Here is a 17,424-nt window from a genome sequence, read left to right on the forward strand (position 1 = left end):
GGTTTAAGACAAATGTTTCAACTACAATGACTTATTAGTGATGCTATTTTAAACACTGATGATAAATTGGGGAGGTTATAAGCTCTATTACTCAAGGATCTGTGCAATATTTGGACATTGAGCGTGGTTTTCCATAAACCACAAGGCAGTGATGTGCAGCTGACCGGGCTGAGAGCCCTCTGGCTGGGCTGGGAGAGGAGGAGAGGGAGCAGCTTCAGGGGCAGGATTTACAAAACGATGAGAGTTTAACCTTGCTGTGACTCCAGCCCACCCTGGGAGCAGAGGGAAACCCTTGGTGGGGTGAGCATCCCTTGTGCTGCCACAGGGAGGGTCACAGGGTGAGGGGCACTTCGGTGTCGCAACGTCGGGGAGGGTGTTCAGTCAGCATTGCCCAAGCCCCCTGTTTTAATCTAAGATGTGAAATGTGTGGCTGGGGATTATCACTAATCCACAGAACATTGTAGGGTCAGGGAGAAGGAAAAATGTTTGGTATGTTCTCAGCCATTGCCAGTACATGCAGATCCCAGGACAGCCCAGCTGGGCAGATCTGGACGGGTTTGCTTCAGCTCCAAAACCACTGAGAAACTGAGGTGGGGTGGCAGAAGCACCTCAGCCTCCTCCTGGCTCCTTACTCACAGCTTCTGTCCACTGTACCAAAAAAAAAATTCACATCTCAAAAGTCATTTGGGAATTTTTGGGAGAGTTTTGGCCATTTCCAGCCCTTTTGGGTGCACAGGCTCTTGTCCATGGCTGCAGCCCATGTTTTGCAGCCAGGCAGGAATGCTAGTGGCCAGGAAAAGGCTGATAAAGAGGGAAAGAAGTGAATGGGAAAGTTAATCATTGAACTTTTTGTTATCTTTATTCAGCTTGGAAAACTGAAGCTTTCCAGGGGGAGATAATATCCTTTATTAGAGCAACTTCTGTAGTTAGGAAAAAAAAAAAACCCACGTGCTTCTGGGATCACATGCTTTTCCTCAGATCTCCACAACTGCACATTGCATTAAAAATAAAATAAATTTAATTTTCAAAAGGTTCAGCAGATATTTGAAAGAACTGAATTTAAAAGCAACTTACCAAACAAAAACCCTCATTTGGTTTAATTTGATTGGAATGTTTCAAGAAAGATTTAATAGCCATGAATTACAAAAGACTTTTTTTTCTGGCTATGAAAATCCTATGAATTTTACTCATAGGAACATGACATCTGTGTACCAAAGGGCAGTGGTGGAGTCCCCAGCCCTGGGGGATTTATGAGCCATGTGGATGTGGCACTGGGGGACATGGAGCAGTGGTGGCCTTGGCAGTGCTGGGAAATGTTGGACTCGATGATTTTCAAGGTCTTTTCCAACCTAAATGACTCCATGATTCAAGGAAATTCTACAAAATTTCTACATTTAGCCTCATTTTGTGCAAAGTCTCCATACCCATGGTAACACTCTCATTTCTTCCTGAAGTAGCCACAAGGGCCTTGGCACCTTCAGGGTGCCCCCAGCACAGGAATCATTGGTGAGAGGGGCTCTGCAAAGTCAGAAGGGTGAGTTTGATATACAGAGTTCCCTGCTCTCAATAGCACTTCTTTGTCCTCAGTCTAAAAAACTGATTAAATGATAATATTCTAAGATGACTGAGTTTGTAAATAATCAGTGTATTGTTCTTAATTAAGGTAATTTCTCTGTTCCAGGAGATAAGACATTATTATTAATAAGCTTTCCAGTGGGAGGTTTTGTGTGCTCACCCTGACCTCATGAAATCTCCAGCCTACAATTCAATTTTGTGTTGTTTTCTTTTTTCATTTTTGAGTGGGTTTTTTCTTTTCTTTTTTCTTTTTTTTTTTTAATTTTTGATAGCCTTCTACATCATCCAGCAGACCAATTTAAAATTCCCTCAATCCAGCTTAGTCTCAGCTGTATTAATGCATGGCTCGAGGGCACAGATAACTAAAAAGGGCTGTATTGTGTGGCATCTCTAAAATCTTTTTTTCTGAGAAGTTGGATAAAGAGATTGAGGTTTCTCAGGGGGGTTTTGGGTTGGTTTTATCCCCAGCTGAGTGAGCAGCCTTGCAGGTGGCTCAGAGAGGAGATGTCAGGCCAGGAGATGCTGCTGGACCCTGTGTCACCCCATTCCTGGTAAACTGTCCAGCAGAAAATGCTGCTCTGGGAAGGTGGCTGCAAGCACAGTGTGGCATCCTTCACCATTTTCCTGATGGATCTTGGGAGACAGCTCTACAGCAATATTGAAAATAATCAAATATATTAGTTAGGGAACATGGGTTGAAGCAGGAGTGATTTTCTCTTCAGTATTTTTTCTGGGGTATCACACTTAGAGCTCTGTCTTCTTCATGCTTGGGAAATCCCACCTGAGGTGCAACCAGAGTTTTTCAATTTTAGTTGAACCAGAAAATACTGGAGCTCATGGAATCCCTGAATGGTTTGGGTTGGAAGGGACCTTTAAAAAGATCATTTAGTCCAATCCCCTGCCATGAGCAGGACATGGACATTTTTGGTTTGGGTGGAAAAGAGGTTTAAAAAGATCATTTAGTGTAATCCCCTGCCATGAGCAGGACACCTTCAGGCAGGCCAGGTGGCCCTGAGCCCCACAAGGTGATCCTCACACTGTTCCTTGTAGGATACAGAGGAGAGCAGCTGGGGTTTGGTGGTCACTGCCAAGCCCCAGCTTTGTTTGCTGTGTTTTTATGGCTCTGGGCTACTTTAAGTGTCAACAGGAATGTAAAGTGTGCCCTGTTTGTTTTTTTAAAGTGCAGCCGTGATAAAATCCTGTGATAGACCCGTAAAGCTTTTGTTGTGAAAGTAAATCAACTTTAACAGCAAGTAGGTTGTAGTTAAGTGCTTTTGAATGTTGGTATTTAGGGGTTTTTTCTCACTTGGTTGTAATCCGGTACTACATGGAGGTGAGGGTGTTTATCTCAGGGAAATGAGTGGGATTTGCAGCCATTCAGCACCTCCCAGGGTTATTCCATATTTCACCATCCTTTGTGCACTCAGAGGAGCTGCTCTCAAGCCCCTCCAAGAGAGGAGAGCACAGAGGAGCTGTGGGTGCAGGCTGGGATGAGGAAAGAAATGGGAAAAAAGCAAAGGAAGAAACTGGGGCACAAAAAAGCAGGAGCAGTGGGAACATGGCAGTACTTGGCCTTCCTGGCCGTGCTGAGGGTTCCTCCATGGCTCTTTGCCATGGAACAGTGGTGGGGATGTGAGAGAGGAGAAAGTTGCCAAAGGTCCGGTGGCCTCAGCTGCAGGGGCTGAGCCCTGGCTCTGGGGGTGACCTTGCAGCAGGGTCACTGAACACACGGTTCCAGCTGGCCCTGTGCTCTTGGCCAGAGCCCAGCAGCTATTTTGGGAGGGCTTAGAAGGGACAAGGCCTTGGCAGGACCTGTGGGTTTGCAGTGAGCTCTGGGCTCTCCCTGCAGGGGCCAGCGGGCATCATGGAGCGGCTGTGGGGGAGCACACAGGGCTCAGGGACAGCCCAGGGACAGTCCATGTGCCCCTGGAGTGGCTCACAGGACTCAAGGACAGCCCCTGGTGTGGCTCACAGGGCTCAGGGACAGCCCAGGGATGGCCCCTGTGCCCCTGGAGTGGCTCACAGGGCTCAGGGACAGCCCCTGTGCCCCTGGCTGCCTGGCATTGCACTCACTGCTTGTGGTTTTTAACCCTTTGAGTGAAGTGCTGGAGGTGTGCAGGTGGATTTGAAGGGTTGGAGTCATCCCTTGAAGGGTTGCACTCATCCCTTGAGGGGTTTCACTCATCCCTTGGAAGGTTTCACTCATCCCTTGCCCCATGTGCTCCCTGGCCCATCCACAGCAGTGCAGCAGGAGCTGAGGCAGCTGCAGCCATTCTTGGCACTCTGGGCTTGGCCAGAAATTGCTTTGGGGAGGTTCCTAAAGTCAAGCTGGGCTCCCACTGAAGGCCCCCCCCACTGCCCTTATGGAAAAAGTGTGAGGTAAAGCCTGGGCTGGATCCTTGGGAGTTTGTTGTCCCTTCTGGCTGTAAATGGGTGACTTGAGATGACAACAGCTGCAGGTGGACATGGAAATGAGGATTTATCTTCCAAAAGGCTCTCCAGGCTCCCACCCCAGCATAGCAGTCCTGTTTCTCCAGACAGAAACTCCTCCAGTGATGTCTCAAGCCTCTTCTGGGATCTGAACCTCCAGCAGATCTCAGGAACTCCAGCAGCAGAGCAGAGATGCTCAGAGGAAGCCCTGTTGCTTAAAAGATGGAGAGCACTTTCTGTCCAGCATATAGGAAGGACTGATGGCAGTGGTTAGCAGCATCACTTAATTCCTACAACCAGCTCCCAGTGTTGCTTTTTCTTTGTTTTCCACTCAGAATCTCTCATTTTCAATGTGCAAATGCAAGTTCCAAAGGTGCTGCTGGCACACGGACAGCTGGTGGGATTGAATCCTTTGCACTTCCCAAACTGGATCCAAGTGCTTGCTTTAATACTTTTAATACTTCACCTTTTCTTTATTTCGAGGGTATTTCTGGTCTGAACCATAGTGCTGTCAGTGGTCTGTGTGTGCTGGAGGCAGGTTTGCACCCTCAGTGCTGGTGTGTTGGGGACAGCCTGGCTGCTGCCCTGGTGGGGGTCTCAGGCAGCAGAATTCAGGCTGTCCCCATGCCAGGGCTGTCACTGCAAGTCGACAGACTCATCTTTAGCCTTGATTTCAGGATCTCATATTCCAAAATGTCTTTACAGCCTCTGAATCCCTCGGGGCAATTTGAAGTTTGAGCAGCCTCCTGCCCAGATGGCCGATATCAGCAGCTCTCCCCTGGCAACAGCATCCTTCTCCTTGGGTTTATTTATTTTATCTTTTCAATCAAAAAACTAAAAATCCAACCAAAAACCAAAACAATGAAAGCTGTCCGTTTCCTGGAGCAGCTCATTTGTTTTTTACTGCTGTAGTTTGTTTCTATTTGGATGGAAGGGAAAAAGATAAATGGATAAAGAGGACAGGGAGGGACCCAAAGGAGAGCAGGAATGGGATGTTTTCCCTGGTGCATCATTCCATATGGCTGGAATGTGTAGCTCAGAGGTGAACATCCCACCCTTGAAAAATAAAGGATATATCCTGCAGCTGAAGTGCAGCACAGGAGGGAGTGCTGGATAATATCAGGAAAGCTGCCCACTGAGCACCAGGAGTACAATTTGTTCCCCACACTGGGCTTAGTAATGGAGCATACTCAAGGAGAATTTATTGGGGGTTGTTTTGCTACTTTCTCCATGGCTTTTTTTATAATACAAGCTGCAAAGCTCAGCCCTGGGCAGTGGGACAGTTTGAGGGTCTGTATGGTGTCTGAATCATAACCACCAAACAAACCCTAACTTGAGCTTTTCTCTGCTTTCTTCTATCCCTCTCTTACAAAAAAAAAAAAACAAAAACAACCAAAAAAACCCAAACAAACAAACAAAAAAAAAACCACAAAAAAACCTCACAAAAAACAAAAGAAAAAAGAAACCCCAAAGAAAAAGCATACAGGAATCTGAGCTGCTCTGAGCAAGCAGTTTCTCTCCCAGGTGCTTCCTTTCAGCTTTCTTGGTAGCATCCCTCCCTCACCACCCCATATGGCCTCTCCCATCTGCTCTGCCTCTCCCGTGCCCTGGCAGCTCCCACGGCCTCCCTGGGCTTGCCATCCCCTCCATCCATGCCCTGCTCACACATTTTCCCCCTCTCAGGGTCTCTGCATGGCCCTTGGGCCAGCACATCCCTGGGGCAGCCCTGTCTCCCATCCCCTTGTGTGACCATTGGGAGTTTGATGTTGGACCCTGTTTAGCTCCTCTTGGAGTCCCTCCTTGGTGTTTGGTGTTCACAGACACGGATTTACCAACCTGGCACTGTGGGAATAACCCAAACACCCCCATTTTGGTATAGGGCAGAGGCCATGCACTACTCTTCTGTTACTCTTTCATTGCATTAACACCAGTTCATGTCCTTGCAGCTGCATGTGCAGAGCTCCTGGGAACTGCAAGTGTTTTAGCAATGATTTATGCTCAAGAGAAAGTTGTGCCTAAATCCCCTTGTCCTGTAGTCAGAGACTGGACTTTAGGGAGACTGACAGGTCTTTTGATGTCAGTGTTACAAGTCAGTACCAACTCCAGGTAATCAACCTTTATTCTCCCTTTTCCTGCCCCCTCCTCCAGTTCCAGGACTGCCCTGGGGGTCCCAGAGCTCCTGCAGGGTGGGCAGGACTCATCTGCATTGGGCTGTGTGTGCTCAGGATGATGCTCTGGAACCAGCAGGATGGTGATGAAATGGGGGCACAGTGACACTGTGCAGAGGCGGTGCTGGTGGTGTGGAACAGGAATGAGGTGCAGATTTTTTTGTTATTTTGGACAGGGATTGTCTGTAGCTGTTGGTGCTGCTGGCAATGACAGTGACAACTGGAAAGAGGGAAAAACAACTGCTCCAACAACTGCTGCAAGCCATGCTCTGGAGATGGGGCACTGCACAGGGACAGCCTGCCCTCATTCTCACTGCGCAGCAGCAGTGCCCTACATACTCCTGACAGAGTAGGGGATTGGGGTGACAATTATAGAGTCATAAAATATCCTGAGCTGGAAGGGACCTACAGGGATTATTGACTCCTGCTCCTGTCCCTGCACAGACACCCCAGCAATCCCACCCTGGGCATCCCTGGAGTGTTGTCCAAGCTCCTGGAGCTCTGGCAGCCTCGGGGCTGTGCCCATTCCCTGGGGAGCCTGGGCAGTGCCAGCACCCTCTGGGGGAAGAACCTTTCCTGATATCCAACCTAAACCCCCCTGACAACGCTCCAGCCATTCCCTCAGTCAATGACGTGGGGCTGCTTTTACCTATTTGGGACAAACTGGGCAGGACCAGGAGATGGACGTGTCCAAGAAGATGTGAATCCTGCCAGCAATTGAGTGTCATTTGTGATGCTGAAAAATCAGTTGATTCACACATCAAGAAAGAATTTGGCCCTTGGTTTCTGGGTGCAGCTGGGATCAGCACAGCCCTTGCTTTCCCCTGTGCTTTGTGTTTGTTTTCGAGGTGCTGCTCCTCAAGGCTATCAGTCTTTTTCTGGAGCCACGCTCTGCATGGAAAGAAAGGCATGTTTCATTTTTAAGTTGGAAAAAAAAAAAAAAGCCACGCACACAAAAAAACCCAAACAAACATAAAACGCAGTGTGGCACAGATTAAATCCATTTGAGACAAGTCGAAAAAAAACCCCGTCATATGTGCAAGTCAATAGGAGGAGGGGAGTGGAAGGGGGAAAAGCAACTGTGACATATACAAACCCTTTAGTGTGCATAGCATAAGATTTTTTGGCTGGCACTCACATGATTTTATTCAAGGGCTGGGAAAGAACTACGATTAGTTAAAAGCTTCGGCAAAGTCTGGAGGGAGTGCTCGGAAGAGTTGGGAGCCGCGCAGAGGTGACTGAAACTCCTCTCGCAATTTCAGACCATTCTTCTGGGGCTCAGGACAAAAGCCTTTTCTTTTCCCTGCGTGTTCAAAGAGACATTTGTCTTGAGATGTTGCAGCTGTGGGCCGCGGGATCGCTTGTTTGAAGATACCCCCTCGTAGACGAAAGGAGAGGCAGCGCACTGAGAAGTGGTAGTATTTTATCGTGTGTGGGTCCCCCCCTTCCTCCTCCCTCCCTACTCCTCCACTGCCATGTGTGGTTTTTAATAAGAAGAAGAATGTGGAGGCAACATTTTCCAGGCAAGGGGAAATTTCCTGTTTCTTTTCTGTTTGTTTAATAAAGTGTGTAGTTGACTGTAAAACTGTAGCTACTTGGTTGTGAGCGGGTAATTCAGGCGAGTGTCAGGATCGCTTCTTGATGCACTTTTATATACTGCAGGGGCAACATGTTTAAAGCCTTTTTTTCTGTTTTCCTTTTTTTTTTTATTTTAATGCTGCATGGCGCAGGCAACTGAGATTAATAAGAATTAGGCAAATGGCTTCTGCTTTTGTTTCGGTGAGATAGTACCAGCCGTCTTGCGGTCACACAAAGGCTGCCATTTAGCAGGGAGCACTCCCTAATTCTCTTGGCAGGGGTGCCATTGGGATCGGATACAAGTGGGTGGCAAAGGGGAGGAGCGGCAGGAAAGGACAAGCAGGCTTTGTGTATTAAAAATGAAACAAAAGCACTTTATACGCGGGGCTGCGTGCAACAAGCGGCGCTGCCTGTGAGCCGGGGTGGAGTTGGAGTTCTCTGTGCCTGAAAAACCTTGCTTTTTTTGCCTCTTCTTTTTTTTATTTTCCTTTTTTTTTATTTCCCCAGTAAACCATTCCTCCTCTCCCTCTTTCTAAGCAAGCTCTCCCCACACTGCTGGCCAGGCTCTGCAGGCGGCTGAAAACGCCTTAAAAAAACCAAAATGTATTGAACAATACTTGCCCCAACTTTGCAGGAACTGCTGGGGGGGTTCTCAGCAAAAATCAGCTTCAGATGGCGTGGGAGGCACCGAAATTGGGAGGCACCGAGATTGGGAGGCAGAGCTGCTCCCACCCCAGCCCCAAGGAGAGCTGGTACCCAGCCCCACAGGGGTGGTGATGCTCGTGGTTTACACAGCGTTGTACCCTCGGATTGGCAGAGTGAAAGGGTTAATGGCTGCGATGTTTTAGCACAATTTCGGGAGGAGTGGCTGCTGTTTAATTACTTTCTGATCCCTGGCATACCTCGTTCTCAATGAAGCAGTCGCCTGCAGAACAAACGTGCTGTATGAGCCGGGTGCTTTGGTTTTGCCAGACCAAATGTGTTGGTTTGGATGTGTTTGTGCAGAGGTGGGAACCACGATGGTTCCTGGATTCAGGGTGGCGGAAATGCAGTGGGAGAGGTGAGTGAGGGAAACAGAGCACGGTTTAAGCTACAAACCTGCCAATGGTTTTCATTAAAATGTAATTTCCATACATTATGCACTTCATCCTGTACTGATTTGCTTCAGAACTTTCCTTGTCGAGCTGAAATAAATTTCCTCCTTGAAGTAGGAGAATCGAGAGCAGTTCCTGTGAGTACCTCACGGGTTCCAGCCACATTCATCCTCAGTGACTGCACTTGAGTGTGTGGGCAAGGGTGACGTGCCTAAGAAGCCTGTGTCATCATGCACAATTACCTCCCTAATCCCAAGCAAAGACACAGATGCTGCTTCAAAAAAAATAAAAGGAAGAAAAAAAATCTGTGTTTCGTTTGACTTTCAAAGAAGCTTATGTAAGGGCAGCATAATAACCTGTTATTTTGGGGCTTGGATTAAATGTCAAAGTTTCAGATAACCTGTGGTTTCATCTTCCACCTGCCACGCTCACAGGAAGCCACTCCAACCTCTGTGTGCCCACTGCTCTGCCTTGAGGATGGTCCTGGTCCCTGGTGGGCCCTGGGCTCTGAGTTGGGGACAGGGCCGGTGGCCACTGGGACTGGCACCATGGCCACCTTGACCCTGCATCAGATTCCTTTTAGTTTGCAGTTGTGGTGTGAGGCTGGCAGGTGATGCTCTAAGCCTTGGAGATCATACACATTAGAAAGCATTTAAGTCAGTGTTATAATTCACTTGCTTGTTAACCTGAGAAAATAATCTAGCTGGGGTGCAGTGCTGCCCAGAGGGATTGTGTAAGCGCTCGGAGATTTGGCCATGTTTTTATTCTTGCTTATCTGCTTATCACAAGCTTCTTTCCCTTATCCAGATCGTCTCGGCACTCTACCCTGCCTACTGACACACTTGCACTCCCATCTGGATGAAATGCAGGCAAACATAATGGATTACTTCCACTAATGGAGACCTCACTGGGGAAGGGGGAGGGAAGGACCAGTTCCAAAAGCGCCCACCTGTAATGCTGAAAACCTTCAGTCAGGTCTGCTGGGTTTGTTGAGCACATTCAGTAGAAAAGGAATGGAAAGCCACTAAACCCACTCTATTTAACCTGCCTGTTTCCATGGAGTTATTTTTCCCATGTAAAATGAGTGTGGCTGTGTGAGTGTAGCAGCAGTGCAGGATCCCTCCCTGGGACCACGTTCTTGGTGCCCACAGGTCTGGGGTTCATGACTGTGGCCAGCAGTGCCCATGTCTGTAACACCCGCATCAGCTGGGGGAGATTCCCCCACAAAATACCCCAAAACAGCCCCTGGAGTGACCTCAGCCAAGCCCTGGGCTTGTTCCCCTAACCAACACAACCACTGCATTTAAAGGGCAGACAGATGTTGGCCGGTGGCCCTGGCAGGTTCTTGTGCAGATGTGGGGTTTGATAAGGAGCTGGGGCTGCTTCTGTGAGGGTTTGGGGACTCAAGCCCAGACCCTCCAGCTCCAGCCACCTCATGGTGCAGCGGCCAAAATAAAGCATCACATTGTACCCAGAGCACCTGGTCCCCTCCCCTGTGCTCTGCCCAGAAACTGCCTGGGAGCTGAGAAAGGCACCTGAGGTATTTCGCAGGGTCCTGATGTAATAAACACCTTTGCTGAAAGGGAGGTGTAGGGTGTAGAGATTTCTAAGTGACTTATCCCAAAATGAACCAGTTAATCCCGAACAGAGCAATAAATAGAATATAAAATTCAGCCTTCTGTGGCCCTTGGTGATCAATTCCTTCCTCATCTCAGAGGAGAGTATTGGATTTACAAAGATGAACTCTGCTGTTCCCATGAAACTTTGGTAGCTGGTAATACATCAGAGTACAACCTTCTGTGCTAAAGAGCTCTTCAGTGTCCTGCTCTTCCCATGATTTTCCAGTAATCCTGTTTTTTGAGTGATTCTGTTTGGACTTGTTTTTCTGAGGTGATCACAATGGTAAAGCCATTCCCTACCAAACCTGGGGCAAACCCACAGCTGCGTTCCCAGGGAGTGCTCCAGTCCCTTGGCCAGGCTTCAGCCCGTGCTGCTGTCACCCCTGTCCCTGCTGTGTCACCGGGATGTCACTGAGGTTTAACCCCTGTGTGCCCGCAGGTATCCGCCCGCAGATCATGAACGGCCCCATGCACCCGCGGCCCCTGGTGGCACTGCTGGACGGCAGGGACTGCACCGTGGAGATGCCCATCCTCAAGGACCTGGCCACCGTGGCCTTCTGTGACGCACAATCAACTCAGGAGATCCACGAGAAGGTACCAGCACAGCTGGGGTGGGCTGGGGGCAGCAGGGGCTGGGCTCTTCCTTGTCTGTGAAGCGCCTTCCAGGGCCTGAAGGGGCTCCAGGAGAGCTCAGAGACCTTCCAGGGCCTGAAGGGGCTCCAGGAGAGCTGCAGGAGGGATAAGGGATGGAGGGATAGGAGCCAGGGAATGGCTTCCAGTGCCAGAGGGCAGGGCTGGATGGGATATTGGGAACTAGGAATCGTTCCCTGTGAGGGTGGGCAGGCCCTGGCACAGGTGCCGAGAGCAGCTGTGGCTGCCCCTGGATCCCTGGCAGTGCCCAAGGCCAGATTGGACAGGGCTTGGAGCACCTGGGACAGTGGGAGGTGTCCTTGCCCATAGCAAGGGTTTGGCAAAATGAGCTCCCTTCCAACCCAAAGCAGTCTGTGATTGTTTGATTTTTGAGCAGAAAGTGTACAAAGCTGCACTTTGAGTCAATCAGCAGATAACATCAACAGAAGCCACAGCAGATTAAAATTCATTCAGGCTGTGTCAGGAGCCAGATGTTATTTTGGAAAAAAAAAAAGTCACTTTATCTCTTTGCATCAGGTTTTTCACATCAATGTTATTAACGTTTCTCATGTTTTTTGAAGCCTGTGGTGCTGCTGCTGTGGCTTTGCTGACACCACCCCAGGTGCAGCTGGTGGGACTTCACAGGTGCTCCTGCACCTCCAGCAGCTCCTCCCTCTCCAGGGGGAGTGGAGGAGGTTTGGGAATCATTCAGGCAGATCCAGGCAGTGTGGATGAGTGTTTCTGCTTGGAAACTCAACTGCATGTAAATACTTCCCTTAAAAGTATTATTTTAGATACCTCAAATGAGGTTTGAAGCGATCAGAAATCACTTCCAAGATGTGGGAAAGAGGAATACAAATAGCATCAGTGCTGGTCTTTGCAGATATTAAATTTGGGGGAAGGAGAACAGGAGTTTTTTGTGAGACATTAATAGGTGAGCCAGGCTTGGGGTGTTTGGGTGGGTCTTGGGTTTTTGGAGCACTGAGGTAGGTTATGGTGAATAGGTCTGGATCTTTACTGAAGGGGACAAAGCCCAGGCCTGTGTGACTGTGCAGCCCCTGCTGAGTTTCTCAGGCCCCCTGGGAAGAGCCAGGGAAGGTGGATGTGACTGGAGTGGCCAGGGTTTCACATGCACGAGGAGGTGGAGGTGTCAGGGGTGTCCCACAGTCCTGTTCACCCCAACAGACACTGCTGCAACACCTCATTCCTTTCAAAAGCAGAATTACTGCTGCTTGGAAGCAGAGGGTTTGCAGATATCCACCTGGAAAAGGGTCCAGGTGAGAGACAGACGTGGTTTTCATCTGCCTGGTCTGCTCAAATGTAACATCATCATTTTCAGACATTCACCAAGTCCGTTCCCAAAGCTGTTGGTGGGTCACACCCATGCAGGGTTTGGTGACACTTGGCTCAGCAGGTCAGCAGTGAAAATGCCCAACTCCCTGGCTTATATTCCTGATTCCTGAGCTGCCCGTGTGCCCCCAGGTGTGCTGGTGGCTCCTGACTCCTCTGTTGTGTTGCAGGTGTTGAATGAAGCTGTGGGGGCCATGATGTACCACACCATCACCCTGCCCTGACTGCTGTGTGTGTTGCAGGTGTTGAATGAAGCCGTGGGGGCCATGATGTACCACACCATCACCCTGACCCGGGAGGACCTGGAGAAGTTCAAGGCCTTGCGGGTCATCGTCCGAATAGGCAGCGGCTACGACAACATCGACATCAAAGCTGCTGGGGAGCTCGGTAGGTCCCAGCTCTGCACCCTCACTCCTTCCCCTGCCCCTCCAATCCTTTAAAATCTGCTCAGGGATCTGCTGCTTCCATGGGACCATGCTGGCACAGCACAGTTCCAGGCAGGACCTCCATTCAGCCCCTAAAGTTACAGGTGCAGGTCACATTTTTGGCACACGGAGAATATTATGACAAGAAAACTTGACCATGAAGTGAACAAAACTGGGCAGTTTTAGAAGGCAGCTTTTGGGTTCATATCATGTTAAATTTGCCCTCTCTGAATCCCTCATTCCTGCACTGTTCCAAGTTCCAGGTGCCCCCTCATACCATTGGATATTTGTATGGCTGTTCTGTTTCTGGCACAGGAGAGTTGATACAGCTTTAGAAAAATTGGAGGAAGGGTGTTTTATTATGTTTAGTTAGGCAAGATCAGTCTGTTGATCTGAGCTGGTTCTCTGAGTCATGCCCGCTCTGCTGGGAAGGCTCTGTGTTGGATGGTGGAGCAGGAATTGTGTGTTGGGTTGTTGCCACCTCCTTTGCCATCTCATCAAAGGTGCCTCAGGAGCTTGAAAAGGGCTTTTAGTGTGGATTGCCAGAAATAGGGAGGGTCATGTTGTAAGACAGTGCTGGGGCCACCCAGTTTCCAGACTGGTTTGGGTGCTCACAGAGACTTTTGGCTGCGCACCCCCAGCTCCAGGAGGTTAATTGTACCCTGGTTTCAGCAGCTGAGTTACAACAGGCTTTACTCATCTGATCCCAAGATTCAGTCTGTGGAGCAGCCCTGCAGTGGTGTTTGGGATATATTGTATTAAAGGTTGTCTCTGGGGAAGTGAAGAATAACAGCCATTCCACCTGAGCTGTTTTACAGAGATAATTGCGATAAGAGAGTCACAAATAGTCATTCCTAAAAAAAGCAATTCTCAATATAGTGAATTGTTTTCTTTTTTCAAGAGGAGAACAGTGTCTCCTCAGTGTAATGGTTTCTTCATGTTTTTAACTCTTATTGTTATTATCCATTATAACAATGTTCTGTGGCTTTGAACATCAGGAAAGGAAAGATGTAATGAATAAAGTAATGGGATACTGCAGCATAATCCTTCTTTTTTTACTTGGAAAATTGGGTGGCCAAATGATGTGGTTTCGAGTAGAAAATGTAATGACTGCCCACAAATGTAGCGTAAAGTTTAATTGGTATTGCTTTCCATAAGGTGGTTTTTAAACTGTGCAGTCAATCAATGACCAGTCCAACAACAGTGCCAGGGCTGGGCTGGGCACCAGTTTGGACCCATTAAAGGCATCCCCAGACTGGGATGATGGGGCTGAACCAGCATTTGTGGTGTTTAAGGGGCACAGAGTGTGGTGTTTGTGAGGTCCCCAGGACGAGGTGAGAGATGAGAATTTGACTCCATGTTCTTAGAAGGCTGATTTATTATTATATTATATTATATTAATGATATTGAATTATTATATCGAATATAATATAATTATAATATAATATAATATTTGTATTGTATGTATTACAATACACTATTATATACTATACTATTATATTTATTATATTATGCTATACTAAAACTATACTACAAAAAGAGAAAAGATACATCAGAAGGCTTAACAAGAATGAATAATAAAATCTCCTGACGGACTCAGAGTCTGACACAGCTGGGCTGTGATTGGTCATTAATTCAACACAATTCACATGGAACCAATCAAACATTCATCTGTTGGTAAACAATGCCCAAGCCACATTCCAAAGCAGCAAACACAGGAAAAGCAAATCAGATAAATATTGTTTTCATTCCTGAAAACAATAATTTTGTTATTGTTTTCAAAAACAATTCAATTTGAATTATTATTGAATTCAAATTGAGGCTTCTCAGTTTGAAGAGCCTGAGACTTCTCAGCTTCCCAGGAGAAAATCCTGGGCAAAGAGGATTTTTCAGAAAATATCATGATGACACAGAGTAAATAGCAGTGTAAGGATCTTGTGGGCAGGGCAGCTGGGTGCCATCCCTTAGCCAGGGGACAGGAGCTGGCAGGGCTGGGATCTGGGATGTGGGATCTGTGATGTGAGATCTGGGATCTGTGTATGGGATGTGTGATCTGTGATTAGTGATGTGGTATCTGGGATCTGTGATGTGTGTGTGGGATCTGTGATGTGTGATCTGTGATGTGTGATGTGCGTGTGGGATCTGGGATCTGTGATGTGGGATCTGTGTGTGGGATCGGTGATCTGTGATGTGTGATCTCTGATGTGTGATGTGTGTGGGATCTGTCATCTGTGATGTGTGTGGGATCTGTGATCTGTGATGTGTGATCTGTGATCTGTGATGTGTGATGTGTGTGGGATCTGTCATCTCTGATGTGTGATCTCTGATGTGTGATGTGTGTGGGATCTGTGATCTGTGATGTGTGTGGGATCTGTCATCTCTGATGTGTGATCTGTGATGTGTGATCTCTGATGTGTGATGTGTGTGGGATCTGTGATCTGTGATGTGTGATGTGTGTGGGATCTGTCGTCTCTGATGTGTGATCTCTGATGTGTGATGTGTGTGGCTCCGCAGGGATCGCCGTGTGCAACATCCCGTCGGCGGCGGTGGAGGAGACGGCCGACTCCACGGTGTGCCACGTGCTGAACCTGTACCGGCGGAACACGTGGCTGTACCAGGCGCTGCGCGAGGGCACGCGCGTGCAGAGCGTGGAGCAGATCCGCGAGGTGGCCTCGGGGGCCGCGCGCATCCGCGGGGAGACGCTCGGCCTCATCGGCTTCGGTGCGTGCCACACACGGGGGAGGGCTGCTCCTGGGGGGCTCAGAGCCTCTGCACGGCCCTGGGGAGGAGCCAAAAGGAGCATTTCCAAACCCAGAGCCACCACTGGTGTGAAATGGGAGAATATCTCATGTGGGTTTTTGGGGAGGGAGCTGTTTGTGAGCTGTGGTTGAGTCCTTGGAGGAGCGCTGGTGAAACACAGTGGGGTTTTAGAGGGACCACAACTCTAGAGGTAGTGCTGCTGTTCTCTCTCAAAAATACTCCATCCCTGAGCCACAGCCACGCCAACCCAGCCTTCCTGAGCCACTCTGGCCTGCACAGTGGCAGGGCTGTGTAAAACAGAGCTCAAGTTCAGCCACAGCTGTAGAGAGTTTCAGGGTGAGAGGTGGGATCAGCAAATTAAATGCAAAAGCTTGTTTAAATGGGGAAACTGAGGCAAGGCATGGAAATGCCTGGGGACAATCCTCAGGTCCTGCTGGGATCTCAGCCTCACGGACACAGGGGATTTGGCTCAGTTAACTCGCCCTGTCCCTTCCCTTCGGCACAGGTCGCACTGCGCAGGCGGTGGCGGTCCGAGCCAAGGCCTTTGGCTTCAACGTGATCTTCTATGACCCGTACCTGCAGGACGGCATCGAGCGCTCCCTGGGCGTCCAGCGGGTCTACACCCTGCAGGACCTGCTCTACCAGAGCGACTGCGTCTCCCTGCACTGCAACCTCAACGAACACAACCACCACCTGATCAACGACTTCACGATTAAGCAGGTAATTCATTCACCCTCACGTGCGTGCACGGCCGAGGAGAGCTTGGGTGGTGGGCAGGGCTGGCCACAGATCCCTCAGCGTCCCCAGCAGCTCCAGAAGAGCTATTTGCACCCAGATGTTTCTCCCCACAGTGTTCAGGGGGAGCAGTGTCCTACCAGGTAAATGATCCCCATCCTTGTGGTGCAGAGGTGATGGCAATGGTGGGTTTTATTTGCCACTCCAACTAGAGATGAAAAACCCTCATGCAGCGGGATGGGGCTGCTCTGGGGCTGGAGCACAAAAAGCAGGATGTTGCTGGAGCTGGGGCAGCACCCCAGGGAGGGGTGAGGACAGAAGGGGGTGAGGACAGGAGGGTTGGAGCACACAAAGCAGGATGCTGCTGGAGCTGGGGGTGAGGACAGGAGGGTTGGAGCACACAAAGCAAGATGCTGCTGCAGCTGGGGCAGCACCCCAGGGTGAGGGTGAGGGCAGGAGGGGTGGGTGCACCCCGCTGACCCCATCCTTCTCTGGCTGGCACAGATGAGGCAGGGGGCGTTCCTGGTGAACACGGCCCGCGGGGGGCTGGTGGATGAGAAGGCCTTAACCCAAGCCCTGAAGGAGGGACGGATACGAGGGGCCGCGCTCGACGTGCACGAGTCGGAACCGTTCAGGTAACGCCGCCGCTCGCGGGGTGCCATCGGTGTCACCGTCAGGGGAACCCAGCACCCACTGAGTGTCACTGCCCAGCCCCAGGGGACAGTCCTGCTGCTGTCACCCTGCAGCAGCTGTTGGTGTAGTCCAGCGCTGGGGCTCTGTGTGCTCAAAGGGCTTGGAACAAGAACCCAGCCTGTGTTTAGGAAAAAACCCAAAACACTCACTAGCCCTTGAGTACAAATTCACTGCACTCAGTGCTGGGCATTTTTGCCTGCACCCTGGGAAGGGCTGGGTTGTAACTGAGAGCGCAGCTTTTCTCACTACAGAAATATTTAAAGAACAAAGAGTTTGCTCCTACAGAAGGGGAACCCCAGTGTCCACCCCTCCCATCCCAGGATCACCCACAGCCTGTCCCGTTATCCCCACATTGCTGCAGACACCC

At 49.4% G+C, this 17,424-nt stretch overlaps 1 protein-coding gene across 5 annotated transcripts in view; it reads left to right on the top strand.

The window, feature by feature from the left end:
- Positions 1-17,424, top strand: part of CTBP2 (C-terminal binding protein 2) — a 131,513-nt gene that overhangs the window by 110,691 nt on the left and 3,398 nt on the right. For all 5 annotated transcript variants that reach the window (XM_054277104.1, XM_054277105.1, XM_054277106.1 and 2 more), the window contains 5 exons: positions 10,904-11,058; positions 12,687-12,831; positions 15,384-15,590; positions 16,135-16,349; positions 16,869-16,999. In XM_054277104.1, coding sequence (XP_054133079.1) covers positions 10,904-11,058; positions 12,687-12,831; positions 15,384-15,590; positions 16,135-16,349; positions 16,869-16,999 — 853 coding nt within the window. The remainder of the gene's footprint in view (positions 1-10,903; positions 11,059-12,686; positions 12,832-15,383; positions 15,591-16,134; positions 16,350-16,868; positions 17,000-17,424) is intronic.

Source organism: Melozone crissalis, unplaced genomic scaffold (assembly GCF_028551555.1).
Source record: "Melozone crissalis strain CALT ecotype California unplaced genomic scaffold, PUWL_Pcris_2 ptg000019l_1, whole genome shotgun sequence".
In the NCBI taxonomy this organism is placed as follows: domain Eukaryota; kingdom Metazoa; phylum Chordata; class Aves; order Passeriformes; family Passerellidae; genus Melozone; species Melozone crissalis.